Source organism: Stegodyphus dumicola, chromosome 3, assembly GCF_044657685.1.
Source record: "Stegodyphus dumicola isolate Sdum_Otavi_A_Nest chromosome 3, ASM4465768v1".
In the NCBI taxonomy this organism is placed as follows: Eukaryota; Metazoa; Arthropoda; class Arachnida; order Araneae; family Eresidae; genus Stegodyphus; species Stegodyphus dumicola.
Genome location: NC_140770.1, coordinates 89,677,191 through 89,699,884, shown reverse-complemented (window position 1 = coordinate 89,699,884; position 22,694 = coordinate 89,677,191). Strand labels below are relative to the sequence as shown.

Here is a 22,694-nt window from a genome sequence, read left to right as displayed (position 1 = left end):
TCCAGAAAACTCACTACTGCAGAAAGGAAATACAGCACATATGACAGAGAGCTACTTGCTGTGTACTGTGCTGTTAAATACTTCCGGCACAACTTGGAAGGACACGACTTCATCATTTTCACCGATCATCGACCATTAACCTTCGCTTTTAGAAAAAACTCTGACGCATGTTCTCCTCGTCAGCTTCGACATCTGGATTTCATCGCCCAGTTTAGTACAGATATCAGATATGTCTCTGGTACTGATAATTGTGTCGCTGATGCCTTGTCTCGGGTAAACAATATCAACCTCACTACCCCAGATTTCTCTGAAATTGCAAAAGCTCAATTGCATGATGAGGAACTCAAGAACCTAATCTCAAATCCACAAACCTCCCTTCAGTTACAACCGCTGCACATTGATCCAACGCTTAAAATTTACTGTGACATAGAGAACAATAGAATACGTCCCTATATTCCTGTCAATTTTAGACGTGAAGTGTTTAATGCCTTGCACAATTTGGCACATCCTGGAATCCGTGCCACCAAAAAGCTGATCGCAGACAGATTTGTCTGGCCAGCGATGAATCAAGACATCACAGAATGGACTCGTTCATGTATTAGATGTCAACGGTGTAAAGTATCCCGTCACACTCACAGCCCCATTCAACAATTTAACCTTCCAGCAAGACGCTTTGATCATGTGCACTTGGACTTGGTTGGCCCATTGCCTCCTTCAAATGGTTACACTTACCTCCTCACTTGTATTGATCGGTACACAAGATGGCCTGAAGCCATTCCTATTGAAAATATATCCGCTGAAACTGTAGCTCGAGCATTCATCTCCCAGTGGCTTTCAAGATTTGGCATGCCTACCACCATCACTACTGACCAAGGCCGACAATTTCAATGTCACTTGTTCGCATCCCTCACCTTTCTTCTTGGCATTCGCCATATTCGCACAACACCATACCATCCATCTGGAAATGGGATGGTGGAACGCTTTCACCGATCTCTCAAACAAGGTTTGAAGTGCCACAGTAGCACACACTGGACAGAAGCCTTACCCCTAGTCATGCTTGGTCTTCGCGCAGCATTCAAAGAAGACATTGGTAGCACTTGTGCTGAAATGTTATATGGTGCAACCCTCCGTCTGCCAGGTGAATTCTTTCACCCAGAATCTACTCCAGTTATCGACCCTCCAACATTCCTTCAACGTTTACGTGAGACCATGAGCAATATCTCGCCAACCCCAGCATCTTCGCATAACCAGCCAAGCTATTTTGTACATCCTGCGCTTGAGACATCTTCGCACGTATTCGTGCGCAACGATGCAATTAAGCCAACTTTAACACCTTCATATGATGGTCCATTCAAAGTTGTCAAACGAACACCGAAACATTTCACCATCATCTGCAATGGCAAACAATCAGTGATTGGAATCGATCGTCTCAAACCAGCATTTCTAATGCAAGATCCAACAACTTCCTCATCAACATCACTCCCGGAAGAAAGCTTACATCCCGTAAAAGAGCAACCTAAAACTACCAGATCTGGAAGAAAGCTTAAATTTAACCCAAAGTACTTATAACGTACCGATGGTACTTGGGGGGGAGTACTGTGGCGTTCCGACAGATACTTCAACTTCTGTTCATGAGATGGCGCCACGTGTAAAATCCAGTTCTTAATCGGAGCAGCAAAGCGACATCTTTACTCACTCAGACTTCTCGTCACACAACTGTACGCGAAGGTAGCATGAACTGTGTTCCGAGCTCTGTGTTGATCTCTGCAATGTAATTTAAATTGTAATTTAGTATTTAATATATTTTTTTGTTATAGGAGATTGTCTACTCTTATTTTCTTTAATTATATCATGCATTAAGCACACACGACCACCAAATATGGGTGTCCTTTATGAGGGATATAAGTAATTTTTTTATGGAATATGGTACAATTTTTGGGGGTTGCCTCAAGAAAGTGGGGGCCATAAGCAACAGCTTGTGCAACTTATATGTAAATCTGGCACTGATGATTCAGCATTTATGCCAAGAATGGCTTTTTTATTTTGACACCTCACATACTTTAAATGTAGAATTTGATATTCAAGTTGCTAGCAAATAAAACGACTCATTGTAGATTGAAAATTTTTTCTCTCACTCATTTGGCTTTTTTCTGTAAACTGCATTTTTTTGTATGATAATTTTCTGGAATTTGGCATTTCCTGAGCTTTCTGGATGGTTGAGCTTTTACTGTAATATGATATCCTTATCTACATTAAACATAAGTGCAACTTAAAAATAAATTAAATGCACATTTATGATGCTGAATGAGAGAATGGTTCAGTATGAAGATACAGTCAAAAGTCTTTAATCCGGACGTCCATAATCCAGACCTCAAAGCTACAAACTTTCTGCGCAAGTTGCAGATTGCATTGGTTTTTAATCTTCTAATTGGATCTGGCTTATTATTTTTTGCAGATTGTTTGAGCAATTTTATAAACGTAACCTTGAACTTTTGATTATGTCAAAAAGAATTTCCAATTCTGGAGCTCCCAAAGGATCTACAAAGCGAAAGCATGTTTCGATGTCAATCAAACAAAAAGTGGAATTGCTGCAAAAAATGCATAAAGGCATATCCTTTGTTTCTCCAACCATTTCGAAATCTGTTTATCAATTTCACGCTGCTCTGCCGGCGGGGGAACGTCACAGCATGCAATGAACTGGAAGTTGATCTGTCAGCACTACCCTTATCTTCAGGGCAGATGTTTTTATTTTATTCAGCTCATGCACACATTGCAAGAAATGTTTAATAAAGTAAACAAATAAATATTAAGCTTTTTTATTTTGTAAATTTTGATAGATCATAATTGCTCTTTATTTCATAAATTACAGTTTCATATTTTTAATTTTATAATTTCTGCATGCTATCTTACCAGATTTAAACTGATGATCTATAATCTGGAAAAATCGATAATCGCCAAAGTCCCGACGAGTCCGGATTAAAGACTTTTGACTGTATTAATGCAATGCTGACTATAAATATACAAGATTTTTCACATATTCCTTTGCAAAATCATGAAAATAAAAGGGATAAATTCAGTGATGTAGCTGGGAAGGAGCAAGATGGGACATCTGTCCCCAGGTGCATCATGAAGGGTATGTCAAATTATTATTATAGAATTTTAGAATGAAATATTTTCCATTCTTGGCAAAATAGGAGGAGGCATAAATCTTCAGTTGTCCCCGGCACTAAAAACCCTAGCTGTGGTTCTGGACAGTTTTTAAAACATATTTATACAGAAATTAAAGAAATTTTGAAAGATTTTATGCAAAGTACAAAAATTTTACTATCACTTATAACTAATTTTTTGTACAGTAGAATTTTGATAATTGCAACCACTTAACCTATGAATGCTTGTAATCTGCAGTTAATTTGGATGTGCAAAAATTTAATTTTAATTTAAAAAAAATTAACATGGCAAAATTTTTTCTTGTGCAAATCTGCAATTTTTAAATAAAAAACATGTTATATTTATAAGATATTTTGATTAAAGAAATAACTTCATTTTATTACTGCAATTAGTCAGCATTTTTTTAAATGCCATAGCAATCTCATGGATAGTGAATCTCTTCAATTTTTTTATTTAGATAAATCTCTTCTTTTGAATACATATATTCAGCTTTCTTTTAAAATTAATTAATGTAGATAATACATGTAAAGAATTTATTCATTCACAACTTTTCAGATATCGAGCTCCAACTTAAATGCTTTTCAAAGTTTTGTTTAGATTTTGAATATTGAGCAAATTTGCTTATATCAGTGGTGAATTTAGTTCATAAAAATAGCACTTGTGGAGACTTACAAGTGCTATCTGGTAGCTAAAGTGGTAAGCATAATAAAGAACACAAAATAATAATACCAATAAATCTATATATTTAGTTTTGCCCCTTTTTCTATAGTCCAGTTACACATGCATGAAATGTAATAGTGGAATTCATTTAAGGATAAAATTTTTAAATTTACAAAAAATATCATATCAGAGGTTTTTATAAACAGTGTATTTTTTTTTTTCCCTTGAGCTTAAGAGCAGAAAATTTACTTTGAAGGTAATTTTACTGGTTGGATATATAATTGTTTTTTTAACACAAAATATTAAAAATGTTTTTACTAGATTATTCCATTTCCCTAAAATATTTCCCTCTCATTCATTCCTTTTTCTCTCCCTTTTCTTCTATATAGGAGGGATGACATTATTTTCTTTGTAACAATTAACTGTATTTAAGAAATATGAGAATTTTTTTACATTTTCATTCAATAAATCTTAAAATATGGCTATGTTCTGGTAGTTACTTATGTGCAAAGATATCGCATTTCATGAAAAAATGAGAAAAACAAAATTCAGAAAGGCTTTGCCTACAATCTGTAAAATTGTCTATTGTTGTTGCTTATCCTCCTTAGCCAAGAGTATCCTGATCAGGTTCAAGAATTCATCATGGTAAACAGTAAATGGACATCTGTCATCGCACTGCCACTTCATAGGTGATAATGTGATTTTTGCTCGCTTTTATACAGTTTTATAGAGAATACCCCAGGGAATGGATCGAAGGATTTTTTTAGTTTTTGAGAGGACTTTTGGTTAGACAGTATTTTAAGTAACCCCATGCTGAAAAGATATTCTACACTTACAAACATCCACACTTTCTACAAGATTTAAACCCATGCCCAAGGTTATAGCAGCCAACTCTCCTACCATATGTCTGAAGTAAGGAAATGCAAAATTCTCTAATCTACACAATTGTTATCTCTAAGGAAAGTAGTTTATCATAATTCTGTTGCATTTTTAATAATAAAAGGAATATAATTGTTCAAATTACCAAATGAGCAGCTGATGGAGGAAGAAGAGAACTTCCGATTGGAGGAGGCAGAAAAGGACTGTGTTGATGCATGTGTGTGTGTTGATGTTGATGCTGGTGCATCTCCGCACGCAAGTACGGAGGAGGAGGGACGTTGATTGAACGGTCTTGAGAGGCTAGAAACCTGGCATCCAGGTCTCGCCGCAGAAGATCTTGACCTATAAAACAAGTGGGGATTAAAATAACTTTCATTTTTCATAATAATTGGATAACCATATAAAATTATTTTATTAATATTTTAAGTAATAATAATTAATGTATAAGTAAGTTAATACTTATTAAGTTTATGGTTTAATAAATGAAATGTTGCAATTTAAGTAAGAGATATAACAAGAAAATGCATTGCCACATGCCATCATTATTACTGAAATAGTTAGCATGAACCTTTGAAGGGATTCAAAATACAAAATCCACTCATAAAGGTTTTAATCACATATTGCAGATATTTAAAATACACCTACATATTGATAAATGCAGAGGATAAATGATAAAATTCAAAATGATGAATATGTGAAAAATCTTGTATATTTATAGTCAGCATTGCATTAATACAGTCAAAAGTTTTTAATCCGGACTCGTCGGGACTTTGGCGATTATCGATTTTTCCAGATTATAGATCATCAGTTTAAATCTGGTAAGATGGCATGCAGAAATTATAAAATCAAAAATATGAAATTGTAATTTATGAAATAAAGAGCAATTATGATGTATCAAAATTTACAAAATAAAAAAGCTTAATATTTATTTGTTTACTTTATTTAAGTTTAACTTTTCATTAAAATATGAAAGAGATTAGATACAGTCAAAAGTTCTTTTTCTTCTTTTCCTTCAATTTTTTTCATATAAGTGCAAAGATTCAATGCAATTACATAGTTTATAGAGTTCTGCTGTAACTAAAGCTCGTCGTTAAGTCTTGGAGACTCTGCTACACTGTTAGTGAGTTATGGCTAAGTCTTAAAGACATCGAAGATTAAATACCGAAGAAGTTTAAAATTTATTTCATTCAGTCTTTTTTTTTTTTTTTTTTTTTCATTTCATTCTTTTCATTTAGTATTAAATTGAACAGAATAGGCACAACTTGTATTACAATGAACTTCTTCTACCTTGTGGGTATTTAAATTAACATAACAGAAAGTTAAATTTTTAATGTAAATAATGTAGTCGAAGACTACTCATAAAATAGACTAATTAAACTGGCTCAACTTTACCTGTGTGTATTTTAGAACATTGGCTAGCAAGATGCTAAAATCAGAATAAAATTTTAGGCAGAGCTGGTGAGAGTGACAGTAAGACATGGCTGAAAGAATCTCTCATCTAAATATCCAAACCCCTTACCTTATATACATGACAAGTTTGCATTTTTATGAGGAATAGGGGAAAATGAGGTTATAGTAGACTTAAATCATAATAGCTGTCAATTAAAATAAAATACCTTACTAGTTCATAAAGTAGTTTGCAGGAGCTTCTCAAATATAAACAAATAATAACCGAAATAAGGAGATAAAGATTAAAACATTTAGCCAAAATTGGCAGACAAAGATGAATGGAAGATTCTAGGAAATCTAATTTATCAGTCGACAAAAATTTTTTGATGCTTATTGATGAATTCAGGTAACAACCCAGATGAATAGGCAAATATTCTGTAGCCTACATAATCAAAAATTCACAGCATATTTCTAAGACATAAAGAAAAACAGTTTTTTTCTCTATATCATTTCTTATTGAATGATAATTAGGATACACAGTATGGCGAACAAGTATCTTTTAAGGTGACTTGGACACTTTTGTAGTAAATGGTAGTGGCCAATCAAAAATTACAGAAATGAGAAAATAATTCCTCAATACTCTTTAAAGTTTAAAATTAAGAAGCATTACCTTAAACATCTTAGTGATTCGCTTTTTTGCCTTCAATGAGCTAAACCTAATTTATCTTTTAAGCAACATTTTATGCATATATCATAACTCTTTACAATTAATTGTTTGTGGCTAAAAGGAATGATATCATTCATTACAGAGACAAATTTAAGCTCTTGCATATTGCCTTAACATAATGCCTTAATGTTCAATGAAACATCCTAATGTTAAAAGAAAAAAATCAAAGTATTACCTCATGTACCTTCGCACTGAATATCTATTGATAATGTTACATAGATTGACATGAGATGAATGCGGATGTTAAGATAAGAAGTGGTCATAAAAAGAAAATCCTCTAACTAATCATTACTTATAAAGTTATAACATCACATTAATACAATTCTCACCAGAATAAAAATAACAACAGTTATAGCCTAAATTATATTAGTAAAAATTAAAAGACCTGCTAGAATATCAGCAAGGATAAGTTGTGGGAAAACTGATAATTTTTTCTTACTGAATATAAGATAGACATATTTTAATAACAAAGCTGTAGGCCACTGAATTTTGTTCATATCATATTGTATTATTTCCTAGCCAATCTACAAACTACCTCTTGCTGCTAAACATAATGAGTTGCAAGTTTTCTCAAAGTGCATTTAGTATTTTTTACACTGAAATTAATACCTCAATAGAATACTGAATTTTGTTACTTATTGTTACACAATTATTTGTATAATGAGTGTGTAGCAAAATACAGGTATACTCACTTGAAGGAGGAGCAAAAAGAGAATCGCCTCCAAAAGGCGAAGGCCCAGCAGCAGTTGCCAGAGGAAGACTAGGTGATGAGAGTGATCCTGCAGGAGGCAAAGGAGGTGCAAACATTACGTGGTGGCCCGCCGAATGAAGAGCCGCCGCTGAGGGATGGTGGCTAAAGGGAGAACTGTGATGATTGCTTGGCAGAGATGGTGCCAAAGGTAAAACACTAGGCACAGGACTGCCTAGACTGCCACTTACAGGAGGTGTAAAGTGGGAACCAGGGTTTGTAAGAACAGTTGTGACACTTGGGCTGTAAAACACCATTGTGAGTTATAACAGAAACAATAATTTTTAATAATATGCACAAAGTATGCAACCTACACTCAAAAAGAGTTTATGAATTTTATTTAGAGTGAGAAGGTTAGCAGTGAAAAAGAGAGAATTCAATTTTCAAGAACACAAAAAGGTGAATGGAATGAAAATATTTTGAAACTTTTGAAAAGAAACTGTAGATAAAAAAAAAAAAAAAAAAAAAAAAAAAAAGTGTCTTCTCTTAACAATTTTTAGATTACAGTTTAAGTTCTTGATTTATGTCTTATATCAGCAAAATTTAATTTCAAATTGTTATTAAAAGCCACAATATCTCACAAATAAGATAACTTCAACATGCAGGCTATAACTTCAGTATTTTTTTAATCTGCATATTATTATTCCTTTAAAAATGTTGAAACAAATAATAATGATAATATTAGTAGTCATAGTATTAATAAAATAATAATAAAAGAACAGTTTAAACAAGTTCTAGCAAAATTCCTGAATTTAATAAAATTTTAAAACAATTTAAAATAATAGTTGATCTTTATATTTATTTTCATTAAGGAAACAGACTAACTCTAATTACTCTGGATCTTATTCAATCTAAAAAATTAAAACGTTCTTTATCGACTCAATATTTAATTCTACGTTTTTGCAATAGATGGCGCCACTAAAGCATTAAAATTTAAACTTGTCTCTGAAAACAAAATTTTAGCATATAAAATATTAAAGAAATAATAAAAAATGAAGACTATGATTAAAATCCTTGGTTAAAAATTTTAAAAATAAACAGCCTTCTTCCAAATTCTTAATTCGATATTGGTAATTACTTAATTACATTACATTCAAATGCATCAAAATATTTTAATTTCTATTCTTTGCTTTTTATTTTACAAGTACCTCGAACATGTAGAAACGATTATACTCTTCCTGCAATAAAAATGATATCTGATATCAAATCTGATATATATTGCCTTTAGAAACCTAATATTATACAGCATTTTGATTTAAGAAAAAAAGCTAAACTAATTTAAATATATTTCATGGTGACATTGCATTTCTATTTGTATTAAATTTTATGGTCTTGGTAAATCATTGTCACATTCAAAGAAACATGATATCCGAAACATAAAATTTGATAAATGGAAAGATCTTTGGCACTTCTGAAAACAAAGACTAGTTCTCATATAATTTATTTTGGCAGCAATATTTCTCTCTGGATTGTTATAACATCATCAAGAATATTCTGGCACACCGTATTTCTTTTGTCTGTTTTCAGACATAGATGAATGACATAAATCTTCTAGACTATGGTACAGCTAGCTAACTGAAATAATTAAGCAAGGATAGGCAAATCTGAAAAGAATACTTCATGAAATCACACGCTGATACACATAATTTTGCAAATAAACTGGATTCTGAATTATGGATTCTAGGATATTTGGTGTCCCACATGATCAGCTGGCACCCCATATAAATTAAACATATTAATAATTCAAAGTAAAATATTTATTTGCTTAATTCTCGGTTCAGAGAAAAAACTTAGCCATCACCTTTCACAAATCGATATTCTATGTGACAGTCTAAACAGCCTCTGTCTGAAACCAGCTAAATTTAAGCAAGCAATATTACCGCAAAAATGAACAGAGTCAGGAAGCATGTTTATTATACTTAGTACAGCAGAAATAAAGAAATAAGAAGAAAAATAGATAACGATCGTTAACAAAGAAGGTGTTTGAAATTATAACACCGGACCCTGACGCAGGCATCATATCTCCGGCACATGGAAGATCTGTTGCTCTGAAAAATACCGGGCATGTCCTGGACTTTCACAGCAGCTGCAATGATGCGTGCAACAAGTTCCTCAGTACTTCTAATGGGGGCTTTTGTACACTGGTGTCTTGACGTACCTCCAGAGGAAGTTAATGCAAGTTACGTCTGGCGATCTTGCAGGCCAATGCACAGGATCACCCCTGCTGATCCCATGTTGAAGGATATGTTTCTAATGCTTTCTTTGATGACAATTGTCTGTTTTTGTCCTTATTTCTTGGTTTTTGCTGCACTACACAAAATAAACATATATTCTACACCTGTCCGTGTCCTTCCTTTCTTACGTTTTGTGTTTCTTACAGGGCCAGGAAATTCAGACCTTGCAGTGATATGTGTTTTTCCATTGTCTAGGTGTACTCCATCTCTCCTGAAAGTTTGTAACTGATTTGTTGAAACACCCTGTATATATATATATACGACTGGTTCCATCGATTACGATAAAAAAGGGAGCTGCACGAGTAGATGTTACAGCACTCCCATGTACAAAATGTAAACTTTCTACGGCTAATTATGTTTGTATTATACGAGATATATACATAAATACGTATGTACGTTATGTACAGATATCACGAAAAAAAATCCCTTTTGAATCCACTTTAAATTTATTTTACAATTTATTTTCGAAAAAAAAAAAAAAAAAAGTCCTTTATCCTACCCTATCTTATCTTTATCTATCAGATATCACGCAAAAAAAATCATCCAAATAGAATTGGGAAAGGTCAAAATAGATATTTCCACTAAAATATGATACCCGATGTTTTTTGCGATTATAATCTACTGTTACTTTGTATAAGGAAGTAAAAATCAAGGAAAATACATCTGGTATTTACAAAACACATGGTAAGCAAAAATTTATCATACTGAAGCAATGTTATATTTGCAGATGACTCAAAATTTCATATATTTGGCAGTGGCGTAGCGAGGGTGAGGCAAAAGGAAATATCTGGCATAGAGGCATAGCATCCAGGAGGAGCCAAATTCATCTTACGAAATTTTAGAATGAAATGTTTTCCATTCTTGGCACACAGAAGGGGCACAAAATCTTCAGTTGTACTTGGCCACTGAAAACCCTGGCTACAGCTCTGATATTTGGGGTCAACTCACAAATTACTTTTTGGCAAAAGCTGAATGAAAAATTAAATCTTGAAACATACACTGCCTACTGTTAAGAACATGAATGGAAGCAGAACGGTTTGGGGATATTTCGCTTCTCTAAAATTTAAAATTTAGTTTTAGGGAAAACAATATGGATCAGTATAAATATATAAATATTTTTAATGAAAACCAGAAAATATCTATAAGAAAGCTTGTAATGCAAACTACGTTCAAATTCGTTCAGGATAACCATCCTAAACACACAACCCTAAATCTTTGCACGTTACAAAGTTACTGCTCCATATTAACTGGACTTAAATCCATCTATATTTTTAGCAATGGCATTCAACATGCTTACCTCGTCCAAGATGGTTTGGAGAAAATAAGACTTGTTAGGCTCCCAGATACACCATAAGATGCAGATGTGGAACTAACAGTTGCAGAAGTAGAAGACGTTACAGGCACAGTACTGCACACAGGAGTTTCGTTCCTGGAACTGCTCCTGCTATGCCCGTTGCTGCTGCTTCGTCCTTCTCTTGGAAACTCCTTAGAAGATTGCACTGAAGTACCTATTAAAAATATAAATACCGAAATGCATATTAATGAAATGTAATAAAATTATATAAGAATTCCAATTCATACATTTCTTGAAATAACATAACCTAAAGAAAGGAAGATATAAACTTTGCTATTGCAATAGTTGAAAATAGTGGTAAAATTTTTAAGTTACAGATTATTCCTGCAATAAATTAAGTTCAAATATTTTCATGCTTTTGGTTACTTAGCAGTGTTTTATGACCATAACCAAATTTCTCGCCTGCCATATGCTTTCGAAAATTAAAGTAACTGTAAAGGCTGCATAGTTTAGAAAATTCTTTAAATCTATAACTGAAAATAAATTTTAAATGAAGTTCATTTGAGTTTTATACTAAATCTGGTAACTTCAGTGGAGCTAATTTCTGCTAACTAGTTCCGGATGAACTTGCGGTATTTCTTCATCTTTTCGTTCTCTTTCTTCAAATCTCGTTAGATGTTTCATCCTTCATCTCTTGATCTCTCTCAGACACTTTATGACACTCTCAGACACTTTTCTCACACGCTTGATCTTTCTCAGACACTTAGATGTTTCATCCTTCATTTCTTGATCTTTCTCAGACACTTCACCATCTACTTCCTCCATTTCTTCATTCTCTGATTCTTCAGATGCCACAACTGTCATTTTCACATTTGGCTGCATTTTTGACTCCAATTTTCTCTCTTAACTCCACGATGTCACTTCTAATCTTCTTTTGCTCCACCACCATCCATTGGAGATGCTTTTGCAGCTTTTCTTGTTCGGCTTTTATTTCTTCTTGCCACGTTTTGTTTTCGTTCACTAACGTTTCTTGTTCACCCTTCATTTCTTCCTGTCCGGCTTTGAACTCTTCTAGTTCGGCTTTTGCTAACAAGTCCATCAAAAGTCTTCATTTCCTCTGCCATGGTTTTCTCCTACAGGTGGGTCACAGGCATCCACTCGCAAATTCAACTTCTGACATCAGTTGTTGCATTAAGGTTTGTGGATTTGGAGTCATTGATGACAACACTTGATGAAGAATCGAAATACAATTTATGTTAGTATTACACAGGACAGTTCCAAATCCACGACGCGTTGCAGTCATCGAAAAACTAGGACAAACACGCTGCAATAATCAACAACACAGCCTTCAGGCCAGGGCTTAATTTCTAAGATTAGAAGTGCCGGAGCCCTATGGAAGACCATCAGCAGAAAGAAACAAGAGTAAATAAATAAATAAAATGACTATTAAACTCATTAATAATTTTAAAATTAAATAATTATTTATTATCAAATTAATTAATAGCTATTTAATTAATGTTTATTTAATCAATAAACATTAATTCTTAAAATTCTTATTAATTCTTATAAATAACAAAAATTCTTATTTAATCAATAATTATTATATAAATTCATTATAATATAATTGATAATTATTATATAATTAATCAATTATAATTTAATAGATAATTATTAGATAATTAATTATTCTTCATTGAAATAATTAAAGATTGAAGTAACTAACTAATTAAAATTAAATAAAATGTAAAGAGATAAATTGAAATTTAATACGCGATTTAATATAATTTTATTGTTAAAATAAAATTTTCGAGATAACATTCCTACTGAAATTGTTATTCAACTACATAAAAGAAGTACCGCAGCCTTCTTATTCAGGGCTCCGGTGCGTTCCAGCAAGAATTATGATTTATTACAAAAACTAAGAAGCACCGGAGCCGACATCCGGTGTGTTCTGGCCCAATTTAAGTTCTGATCGTAGGGGGGGGGGAGTTCTTTTATCATCACAAAAATGAAATATACTTGAAGTGTAGCTGATGAAAATTCCAGGGCGAAACAGAATGAGCGTATGAGTGAGTGGAAACAAAAAATGAGGGGAATCGGTGAGAGAGAATGCTCTCTTTGACCGCGGCTCTCTGTTGATATAATTATAGCCATCAAGCAGATGGGTGTCAGGGGTAAATGAGTCCCGAATCGGACTCCTAAATGTAAAGTTGCTGGTTACGCTCCCCCCCCCCATTAGTGGATACTGTGGAAAGACGATGTATAGGACGTGCTTGAGCAGTTTATCTCAGTATTTCACTCTTATTTTACTCGCTGTCACTTAACGCACATTTCAGAATACAAATGTTGCTTTTTGCGAGGATAACTAACTGTAAGCATTGATAACAATACACTAGATCCAATGGCATGGCGAGAAATTTTGGCGTTCCTAAACAAACTCCCCCAAATTTATTGCTTTTCTTAAAGGGAAAGGTTTCCGAATGTGAGTGAGGGGACTTTACTTGAACGTCTCATGTTCTCATGAGTTCGTATTTCTAGGGAAATAGAGTATTGCAAGGTCTGCTTATTGTTAAACTAAAACGTTAGGAATTCTAAATTTTGTTCCCTTTAAATTGTGGTTCAGTTTTATAAAAAGAAGTACCGGAGCTCATCTTATTTAGGGCTCCGGTGCGCTCCGGCTAAAATTGTAATTTTTTTTTTTAAATTTGACGGTGGCTCCGGTGCAATTTAAGCACTGCTTCAGGCTATAACGATTAAGACAGCTTCACGGTAAAGCACTAAAGTACAGCTTCCGACATGGTCAATCGCTCTCGAGTTAATCTCTGGACGCAAGACACTACTACTGAACTCAAAATACTCTCTACTATTCAAAATACTCTGCGTGCAAGCAGGGTATATAGAGCTCTTGACCTCGAGATCATTCTCGGGAAAACTAATAAGAATTCGTTCTAGAATGTTCGTTTTAGAATGGTATATAGAGCTCTTGACCTCGAGATCATTCTCGAGAAAACTAATAAGAATTCGTTCTAGAATGTTCTCACTCCATCTTAAACAGCTTGATTACCAAAAACTTAAAATTTAAAGCAATTTCAGATCAAAAGCATGAAGACTGTGCACAAAATAAATTTTTACGTTACATGAATATTCACCGGTTAAAAGGAATAACGGCTCTTGTAAATTCGATTCAGTTTAGGACAATTACAATCGATAAAAATAATTTAAATTTCGTTGAAAAAACATTAAGATCAGTTCTTAATGTCTATAATTAATTTATGTTAGTTTATAAATAATAATTATGAAAATAATTTGCTCCAGTCATAGTATTTCAAGACACAAATTATGCAAAATTAAAAAGACGTCTCCATAGACATAAATGAAAAAACATAAATGTTGTATTTAAAATATTTTAGTGTACTGATAGAAATAAACATTTTACTGAAATTCATACCTTGAGGGCCTGAACCCAATGACTGGCTTAGTTGACTGAGACTGGATATGCTGCTGTTGCTGTGTGAACTGTGACTATCGCGACTAGATGCAGCAATAACCTCTCTGTTTGTGGTACCACTAATCGATGCAGTAGTTATCGATGGACTCCAGATGGTTTTGACTGTACTTCTAGAGTTATCAAATACCGTAACTGGAGACGACACAGTGGTCCTCTGTGAATATGATGATATGGCAGTGGATGATGATGAGATTCTGAAACCTTCAGTATCTTTTGGTGGTATATTCAAAGGTTCAAATGTAGTTTGAGGTTTGGATGCTTGAACAGGTATGGGAGGGGTTCTACGGTGTTGAAAATGAGAGGGTTCTGCGTATGGGTAAAACGTAGCTTTATCCCTTGCCGAAGATGACGGATAGTATGTCGTTCCTTCACTTACTGAAGGCTGGATATTTGAATTAACCTCTAAAGAGTTGTTTGAAATATGTTCAATTGGAACAGGTTTCGATGATTCTAAATTCTGAGTAACAGTCTCTTTCGATTTCAGTGAGCTCGAGCTTCCATAATGAGAATAAGCATTCACATCACCCTGAATCTTATAGTTATGAGAAGTTTCAATATTCTGTTTTGGCACTAATTCTTGCTGGTACTGTTTGAAGTTATTTTCTTGATTTTGATATAAGCTTCTGTTTTTCTCATTTGAAGTTCTAGAATGGGAATAAGCTTGATTCCTATTCTGATAAGCTGCAAGTTCAGTCGTGTGATTAGCACTTTTAAAATTATCACTTATTGCACTTTGAGTGGTCCCTGACCTAGAGTATGTTACACTTCCTTTTTGATAATAATCATTATTTCCATAATCAGAAGATGATTCGGCAGGTATTTTAGAGTGGCCATCATGAAAACTTCTGACACCTTGATGAACGTTATAAGCTTTAGAATTTGTATTAACAGCGTTGTTCACCGCTGACTTCTCTCGATAACTGTTAACACATTGCTCAGTGTTCACTTTAAAATTTCTGGATCCAACAGACTGAGATTCTGTCCAGTTGCTGGAGCAAGTACTGTTATTACTTATATTAGATTGATGTGCATCCAATTTATAAGGACTACAATTATAATTGTTCGAAGTCGATGTAGTTGCCAAACTCACAGGCTGATAATAATCAGTTTTCTTTCCTTCTGTATTATAATGGGAAGAAGCATATTGCACGGGCTTATTTCCATGACCATGAATCAACTCGGCATGCTTGGCGATTGGATAGTTATTTACCACTGGCTTCGAATTATTTTCATATGCGCTAGCAGGAAGAACACGTCGACTCGTTTTATGCCGCGAATGGGTCTTGTTTACTATAGATTGATAGTAAGTAGTCCTATTGGGAACTTTAGCTTTAGTTACATTCGGATAGCAGTCCGCAACAAGTTTATTAGTGGATTTATCTCCACTGTTTCTTACAACGTTGCTTTCATTTGAATTTTGAGTTAGAAGCTCATTTGATTTAAAATTATATACATTATTCGGGTTTGTTTTCTTATACACTGATTGTGGATCACAGGGTTTTTCATTGGTATAGGCTTGACTGATGCAGTAATTCAAATCATCATTTCCAGGCTTACTTTCAAAACGATTTTCAATGTAGTTATCGTTTTTGTAACCATCACATGAAATAATCTCTTTGGATGTGGCACGGGGTACAGTTTCCTTAGGGTATTTCTCCAAGGATGGCTGTTGATGGTGATGGTAATAATTATTTGCAACAAATTTTTGATGATGCACTCGTTGATTAGTATCTCGATTATCTTGATTAAGATACGAATGTTTGTTAGTTGGGTACTGGTTCGTAGAGTAATTTACGGTATAATCTGAATAGGATGAACATATAGGATAAGGAACGGAGTGAACAACGTCGCTGTTTGATCCTTTTCGAGGTTTCACCACACTATCGTAGCTTTTGGATCGAAGTACAGGACTGATGGTTTTGGATGCTGAAGACGCTGCAGTCGGTGAGACTGGGAATTCTTCCTGACTTAAGAGTGAAGATGGGAATGGTACCCCACCAGCGGGTGAGGTAGAAGAAGGCAGTGGTGCAGGATTAGAAGAACCAAGCTGGCTGGAAGTTGGGACAGTTGCGGGATTTGCTGTACTGGTGGTGACAGTTACAGCTGCCACTGCCGCAGATGGTTCTGGTTGTTGAAGAGGACCATTCTGAAGAGGCAGAAAGTGAGGGGACTTCAAAGGAAATGGAGAACTTGGTTTACTTCTAACCTGCGCTGCATCTTCTGAAATGAGACACAGAAATATAAATAAGGTGAGATTTTGTTTTAATCAAAACAAAAAGTAAATATCATTATTCCAAAGCAAGTTTATTTATTATAAAAAAACAATTACGTATAATAGGAAACAATTAGCCTAAAATAAAGCTATAAAGCAATGTCATAACGGGTTACCTATATGAAAATGTTGCCCCTTTATAATACGTATGGTACTTACGTCAAGAAGAATATTTATTTTGATATACCAAGAATTTAGGTATAACATAAAAATGCATTTCAAAAAATTAGAACAGCTACTTATGCACTAGTGGCCGTCAGTGTAATGCGTCACTTAAACTATGGGAAAACATATACGTTACTTTGAAAGAACAGAATTTCATTTCAGTAATGCATACATCATGATCAGTTTATATCAAAATACAGCTCTAAGTATAACTTGAAATTAAAATCAGTCATATAAATTCTGCACACACAGTGTATGATCACAGAATGGAAATTGCTGAAAAGTCCTTCTGTCTCAAAAGTTTTGCCCTTTGGTAGCAACAAGGGAAGCTAGTCCGTGGAAATTTCCTGGTATGACATGAGTCCTGTTTTAATCAACAACGATGTACGAGTTCCAGGGGCCAGTCGGTATCTCTCCTTTAAGTCAACAACGACGTATGAGTTCCAGGGGCCAGTCTGGATCACTCCTGTAAACTGTACATGAATTAAAACATACATGTAAGTTTTGCATCTTTGATGCTTATCTTTTGCTATATGTATACGTTAAATGTGGTCAAGACAACAGTCAGCCAAAGACGCAACATCACATAGTGAGCCTAGACGTGAGTGCCCTATAAACGGTTATCATGAATTAGTAATAGCTATAAAGCTGCTACTAATTCTTGATAGCCATGTTTGTAAGTCTTTTGAAAGCCATTATTCTCTGCCGTTATTGATTAGAGGGGAAAAAGAAGAAAGGAGATCCTGTTGTTGTTTTATATATTGTCTGTGAAAATTGCAGTGGTCTGTTCGATGGCTGCAGGTCGGTAGGCTTTACTTGTTGAAAATCGGATGTCCACGCTCTGCCATCCTTCACTTGCTAACCATAGGCATAATCTCAAACGTGTAAATATTTCAATATTTTTTATTAATGATAACTAACACCGATGAAACATACATATTTCAAATGCAAGCAAAAAATGATACCACATGCATTTTGAAATGCTTAATTATCGATGCACATGTCTTGCATTATAACTATTTTAATCTCACTTTTAGAAAAAAGGGGGGAAGCTTTACAGAATTGGCAAAATTTCATAGCCAAGAATTGAGTACGATTCCAAGTTGGCATTCTTGGATCCCAAAGAAATTACAATATTTAGGAAATAACGAATACTTGTAATATGAAAACTTGCAACATAAAGCAAAAATTTATTTACGCTCCATTTCTCATTTTAAATAGTTCATGTATAATACAGTCTTAGTAATAAGACTTCAATACGTTACACAGAATAAATAAATAAAAAATTACAAAAGTATCAATTTTTGTTTCTACCAAATTTCTCTTTGGAAACTTTTAGCCTACGAATAAGTTTATCTTGCCGAGAAAGTGAAAAAAGCTAGTTATCTAATAATTTATTTAATTGAAAAATCATAATATTTTGGTTTCTTTATCTTTGACGAGAGATTTTCGCTGTATTTTATGGAAAATAATATCTACGCTTGTTCATAAATTCAATTTTCACACTTTAATGTTAACAATTGTTCATAGATGGCAGCACCACACCAACACTAAAAGTACAATTTGCTCTTCCTTTCGTATTCTCAAAGATTCTCGATGGATAATTAATGATTGGTTAAAGTTCAAGCAGTTTTCCCGTCATGACATCCATTTTTTTTTAAATTGAATGGGACTGAGATTAAAGATTATTCATTTTTCATTCCTCTAAAAATGCTTTTATGCAATTTTTCCCCATCATATTACGTACATTACTGATATTAAAAACTATATATAAAACTAATGAGACCGATTTTGTAATATTATAACGTTGCGCGCCTCTAACTAGCACGCAACCAAGAGGTGACTGTGAAAGCTTGTATAAACCACAGAGTCTTATAAAGGGTTTAAGTCCCTTTTTATTCAACGTACTAATTTACAATTGCGTTCTCTTGACGCTTACAAACGGTGCCAACTCGGCAGTCAAAATAAAAACCTGAAAAGAAATTAAAGACAATATTCTAACTACGAGGCTCTCTCAAATAACTAACTCACCGCGTTTTACAATACGGCTGCTAATTCAGCAGACTTGAAGCTCACTGGAACAATTGCAACTACTTCCCGCCAAGCACATAGGCCGCAACGCGGGGTTTTTCAAATCTCTATAACTACCTCCGCGCTCGCTAAGTAAGAATAACTCTCTCTCACCGAACTTGTTTCCTTCTATTTAAATCATAATACTTCCGCTGATAATTTAAATGCTTGCGCGTTCTACTCAAATTTACATATTCTGGCATTGGCAGTTCCAGGGGAAAGTAAGGATTGACAGGAAAGATAGTTTAAACTTAAAATAAATGTTAGTTAAAATAAATATAAACCCTACAATATTAAAGAAAAACTTACTCTTAATAATTAAATTAAAGAAATAGACTTTACAAACTTAATTCTTTCTATACGAGTTAGCATTCTTTCTATAAATTAATTTACGTGAATTTGAAGCGATCTGTCTATTGCCATTTACAGCAATAGGATACCAATAACTTTCAACATACCTATATTTATTTTTCTATCTGTCTACCTTTCTATTTATCTATTATCTTATTAACGAATAACAGTTATAAATTAGTTGAGTTATAAATCAATTGCTGAAAAACAGGTAAGCAGCGACATGTTAGTGCAGATAGGAAGCAGCAAAAGGAATACGATATGTCCAAGATGAAAACCTAGTTAAATTATTTAATTTCGGCTAAGCTGTATCCTTGCTGATTAATTTTAAGTTTCGGTTCCCAAATTTAAAACGATTATTCTTTAAAGAGTTATATAAGCGCCTGGGTCATTAACGATACGTAAACATCATATAAAAGAGATTGACTATAAGTAATTACTACTTTTATTACAGGAAGAGGAATTAGTTAAACTAAAATAGAGATTTAAGACTGCAAATTAGAACTAATATTTTGATTTATATATTTTATCCCCCCCAACAGAAAAAATCTTAGCAACAGAAAAGTCTTTTTTTTTTTTTTTTTTTTTTTTTTTTTTAGAGTAAAAACTTTTTAGTTTTACAAAATAAAGGTAAATACTTCCACACAAAAAATAAACATTTTGAAAATATAGAAAAAACGTGAAAAGAATGACTTACATCAAGGACATAGCCTTTAATTTTTAGTATATCCCGTCTTTTTAAATCGCATATATACATATAAATATACTTTTAAAAAACTATCACATTATAGATACAACTGTCAATGATAATTCCAGAAAATTATGCAATAATTTATCTTTATTTATTCTTAATTTTTTACTTACACAATATACAGAAAGAGAAATGGCTTGCAGTTAATAACAAGATTATCACTATAAAGAAGTATTATTATGTGGAATGATACTTGATCCAAACATTAAATGTGGAATATTAAAAAAACATACATAAGTGATAACAAAAATAAAAAAAGTTATAAATCAATTTCTGATTAAACCGTACCGTACAAAAACATACATGTTTTATGGTAATACAGTTGTACAAATCGTATTACCGCAAAAAACGTGAAACCGTATTTGTTACATGTACAGTACAAAAACATACGTATAAACAAATGGAATGTTGCGTATGGTACGATGAGATTGAACCGAGCAATTCATTCTGTGCAGAACTTATTTTTATTTATTTGTTTGTTTGTTTATTTTAAATCGTTCTAAAAACTTTCTGTTGAAGTAAATGAGTTATTTGACATCTGAATTTGACGCAAACGACTGGTTTTAAACACCCAGTTTTAAGTACGTTATCAGATTATAAAATTAGTTAATAAGCTGCCGACATGGTAGAACAGTTAGGAGAGCCAACTGTGGTACCAAAGGTCCCGGATTCAAATCCCGAAGAAGGCATGGCTGTAACTGTCCGTCCCTTGACAGAAGGCAACGATGACCACCTATTAGGTGCCTCCACAATAAAATGGCCACCATTTCTGGCCTTAGGAGTGGGCATGGTCGAATTGCCCACCTTTAGATACAAAAAATTAGTCAATAAGTAAAGTTAGAAAAAAAACTCCACCACAAAAGAAATAAAATAAATTAAATAAATATATAATGTGAAAGGGTTAAGAATAATTGTAGCCCCAAAGGACTCTTTTCAAGCTTAATACGGTTTATCACTAGAGATTATTAATACAGATGGCCGAGGCGGAAAAGCAAACATTTTATAGGATACTACCTGTAGATGAATGCACATTTAGATTAACACAGGGATGTTATGTATATAAAGAGATATGTATAGATACATATAGATATATTTTCTGAGTATTTGGAAAGTGAAAAAAGTGTATAACGTAATTCTATAAAATATTTAATGTTTTTAGTTTTGTATTTAGTAATTAGATATGCCATAAATTGTGTGCATTTTTATTAATATTATTTCGACAAAAAATAAAAAGTAATATTTTTAAGAACCACATCTACTGTCTTTAAATAGCTTAGTTTAGTCAATAGCAGACAGGTTAAATTTGAAAAATAAATATCTTACGTTTCCCCGAATGGCAATAGACTGGACTGGAACGTGTAACAACGCATTTACAAAGGAGACATATAAAGTGGATCAACGCAAAACAGTGTTTAGAGAGTGATACCCCTTCTGGGCTAAAAATCAAAAAGGATTATTGTATACAAGTACAGAGAATACACATCGAAACGGATCAAGCAAATCTGAAATTTAAAATTAGGTAAACTTCAGACTTTTATTAAGCTGGTATGATGTGACATAAGCTACTCTTCATGTCTCTTTCCCTATCTGCAATGCCTTTTTCCCAATCCCGATGTTTTTTTCCTAATTTCAGCTTGACGCTGGTTTCTTCCCAATTTTAATTACAAAGAGTGCAACACTAACGTTTGAAAAAAATAAGTAAGGAAATTTAAAAAATTTTCAACGTCACGAATAGTCATTGGTAAATACATGAAACGTCCCTTGCACAAACAACAAAGCTTCGCAGTTACAGCAATGCCCCAATAAAAATACCTTTACCTTAAACATATATCAATAAAAATATTCCATTTTTCCTACTGCAAGCGACTAGGCGGGGTATTTTATGTCACGCGTTTATAACCTCATGAAAACCCCCAATTTGATGGAGCTTTGCAGAGTCGTTACCATCCACACATACACATGCTCCTTTTCATAAACATTTTTTCTCCCGTTGTGGCACTCAAAAATAAATTTACTCGGTACATTTACCCCACATCTGGGCCTCTTCTACGACGCGCGAGGCTCTAGAACTAAATTACAGATGCTGAGCTTTCGATCTGTAACCTAGCAACCGGAAATTCAAATAATCTTCTCCAGAAATTGCAACTACGGTTCGGAAATGTCTTAGCGAAAAGAAACTCCGATTCTTGTCATACATTTCAGGCCGCTTTCAATCAGCGGAAAATACAGGGATCGGCGGGAGATCATTTGCATTTTATTGGTGGAAGCAGAATGAATTCGATGTTCCCAGATTAAGGCGGGAAAGAAAGCCTGAAAGAACAAAAACACGAAAAGGAGAAGAGAAAGAAACACGTAAAGGGGGGGGGGAGAACATTTTTATTCTCTCTCTGCTTTTTGAGAAAACATACCTAAAAGAAAGAAAGAAGTAAAAAAGGTTACAGACGCATATAAAGCAAGATAGGTAGAAAGATATATATC

General features: G+C 33.6%; 1 protein-coding gene across 3 annotated transcripts in view; it reads right to left on the bottom strand.

The window, feature by feature from the left end:
• LOC118185639 (uncharacterized) overlaps positions 1 to 22,694 on the bottom strand; it is a 669,417-nt gene that overhangs the window by 49,867 nt on the left and 596,856 nt on the right. For all 3 annotated transcript variants that reach the window (XM_085813050.1, XM_085813052.1, XM_085813051.1), the window contains 4 exons: positions 14,548 to 16,827; positions 11,103 to 11,313; positions 7,516 to 7,814; positions 4,853 to 5,049 (listed from right to left, as the gene is read on the bottom strand). In XM_085813050.1, coding sequence (XP_085669176.1) covers positions 4,853 to 5,049; positions 7,516 to 7,814; positions 11,103 to 11,313; positions 14,548 to 16,827 — 2,987 coding nt within the window. The remainder of the gene's footprint in view (positions 1 to 4,852; positions 5,050 to 7,515; positions 7,815 to 11,102; positions 11,314 to 14,547; positions 16,828 to 22,694) is intronic.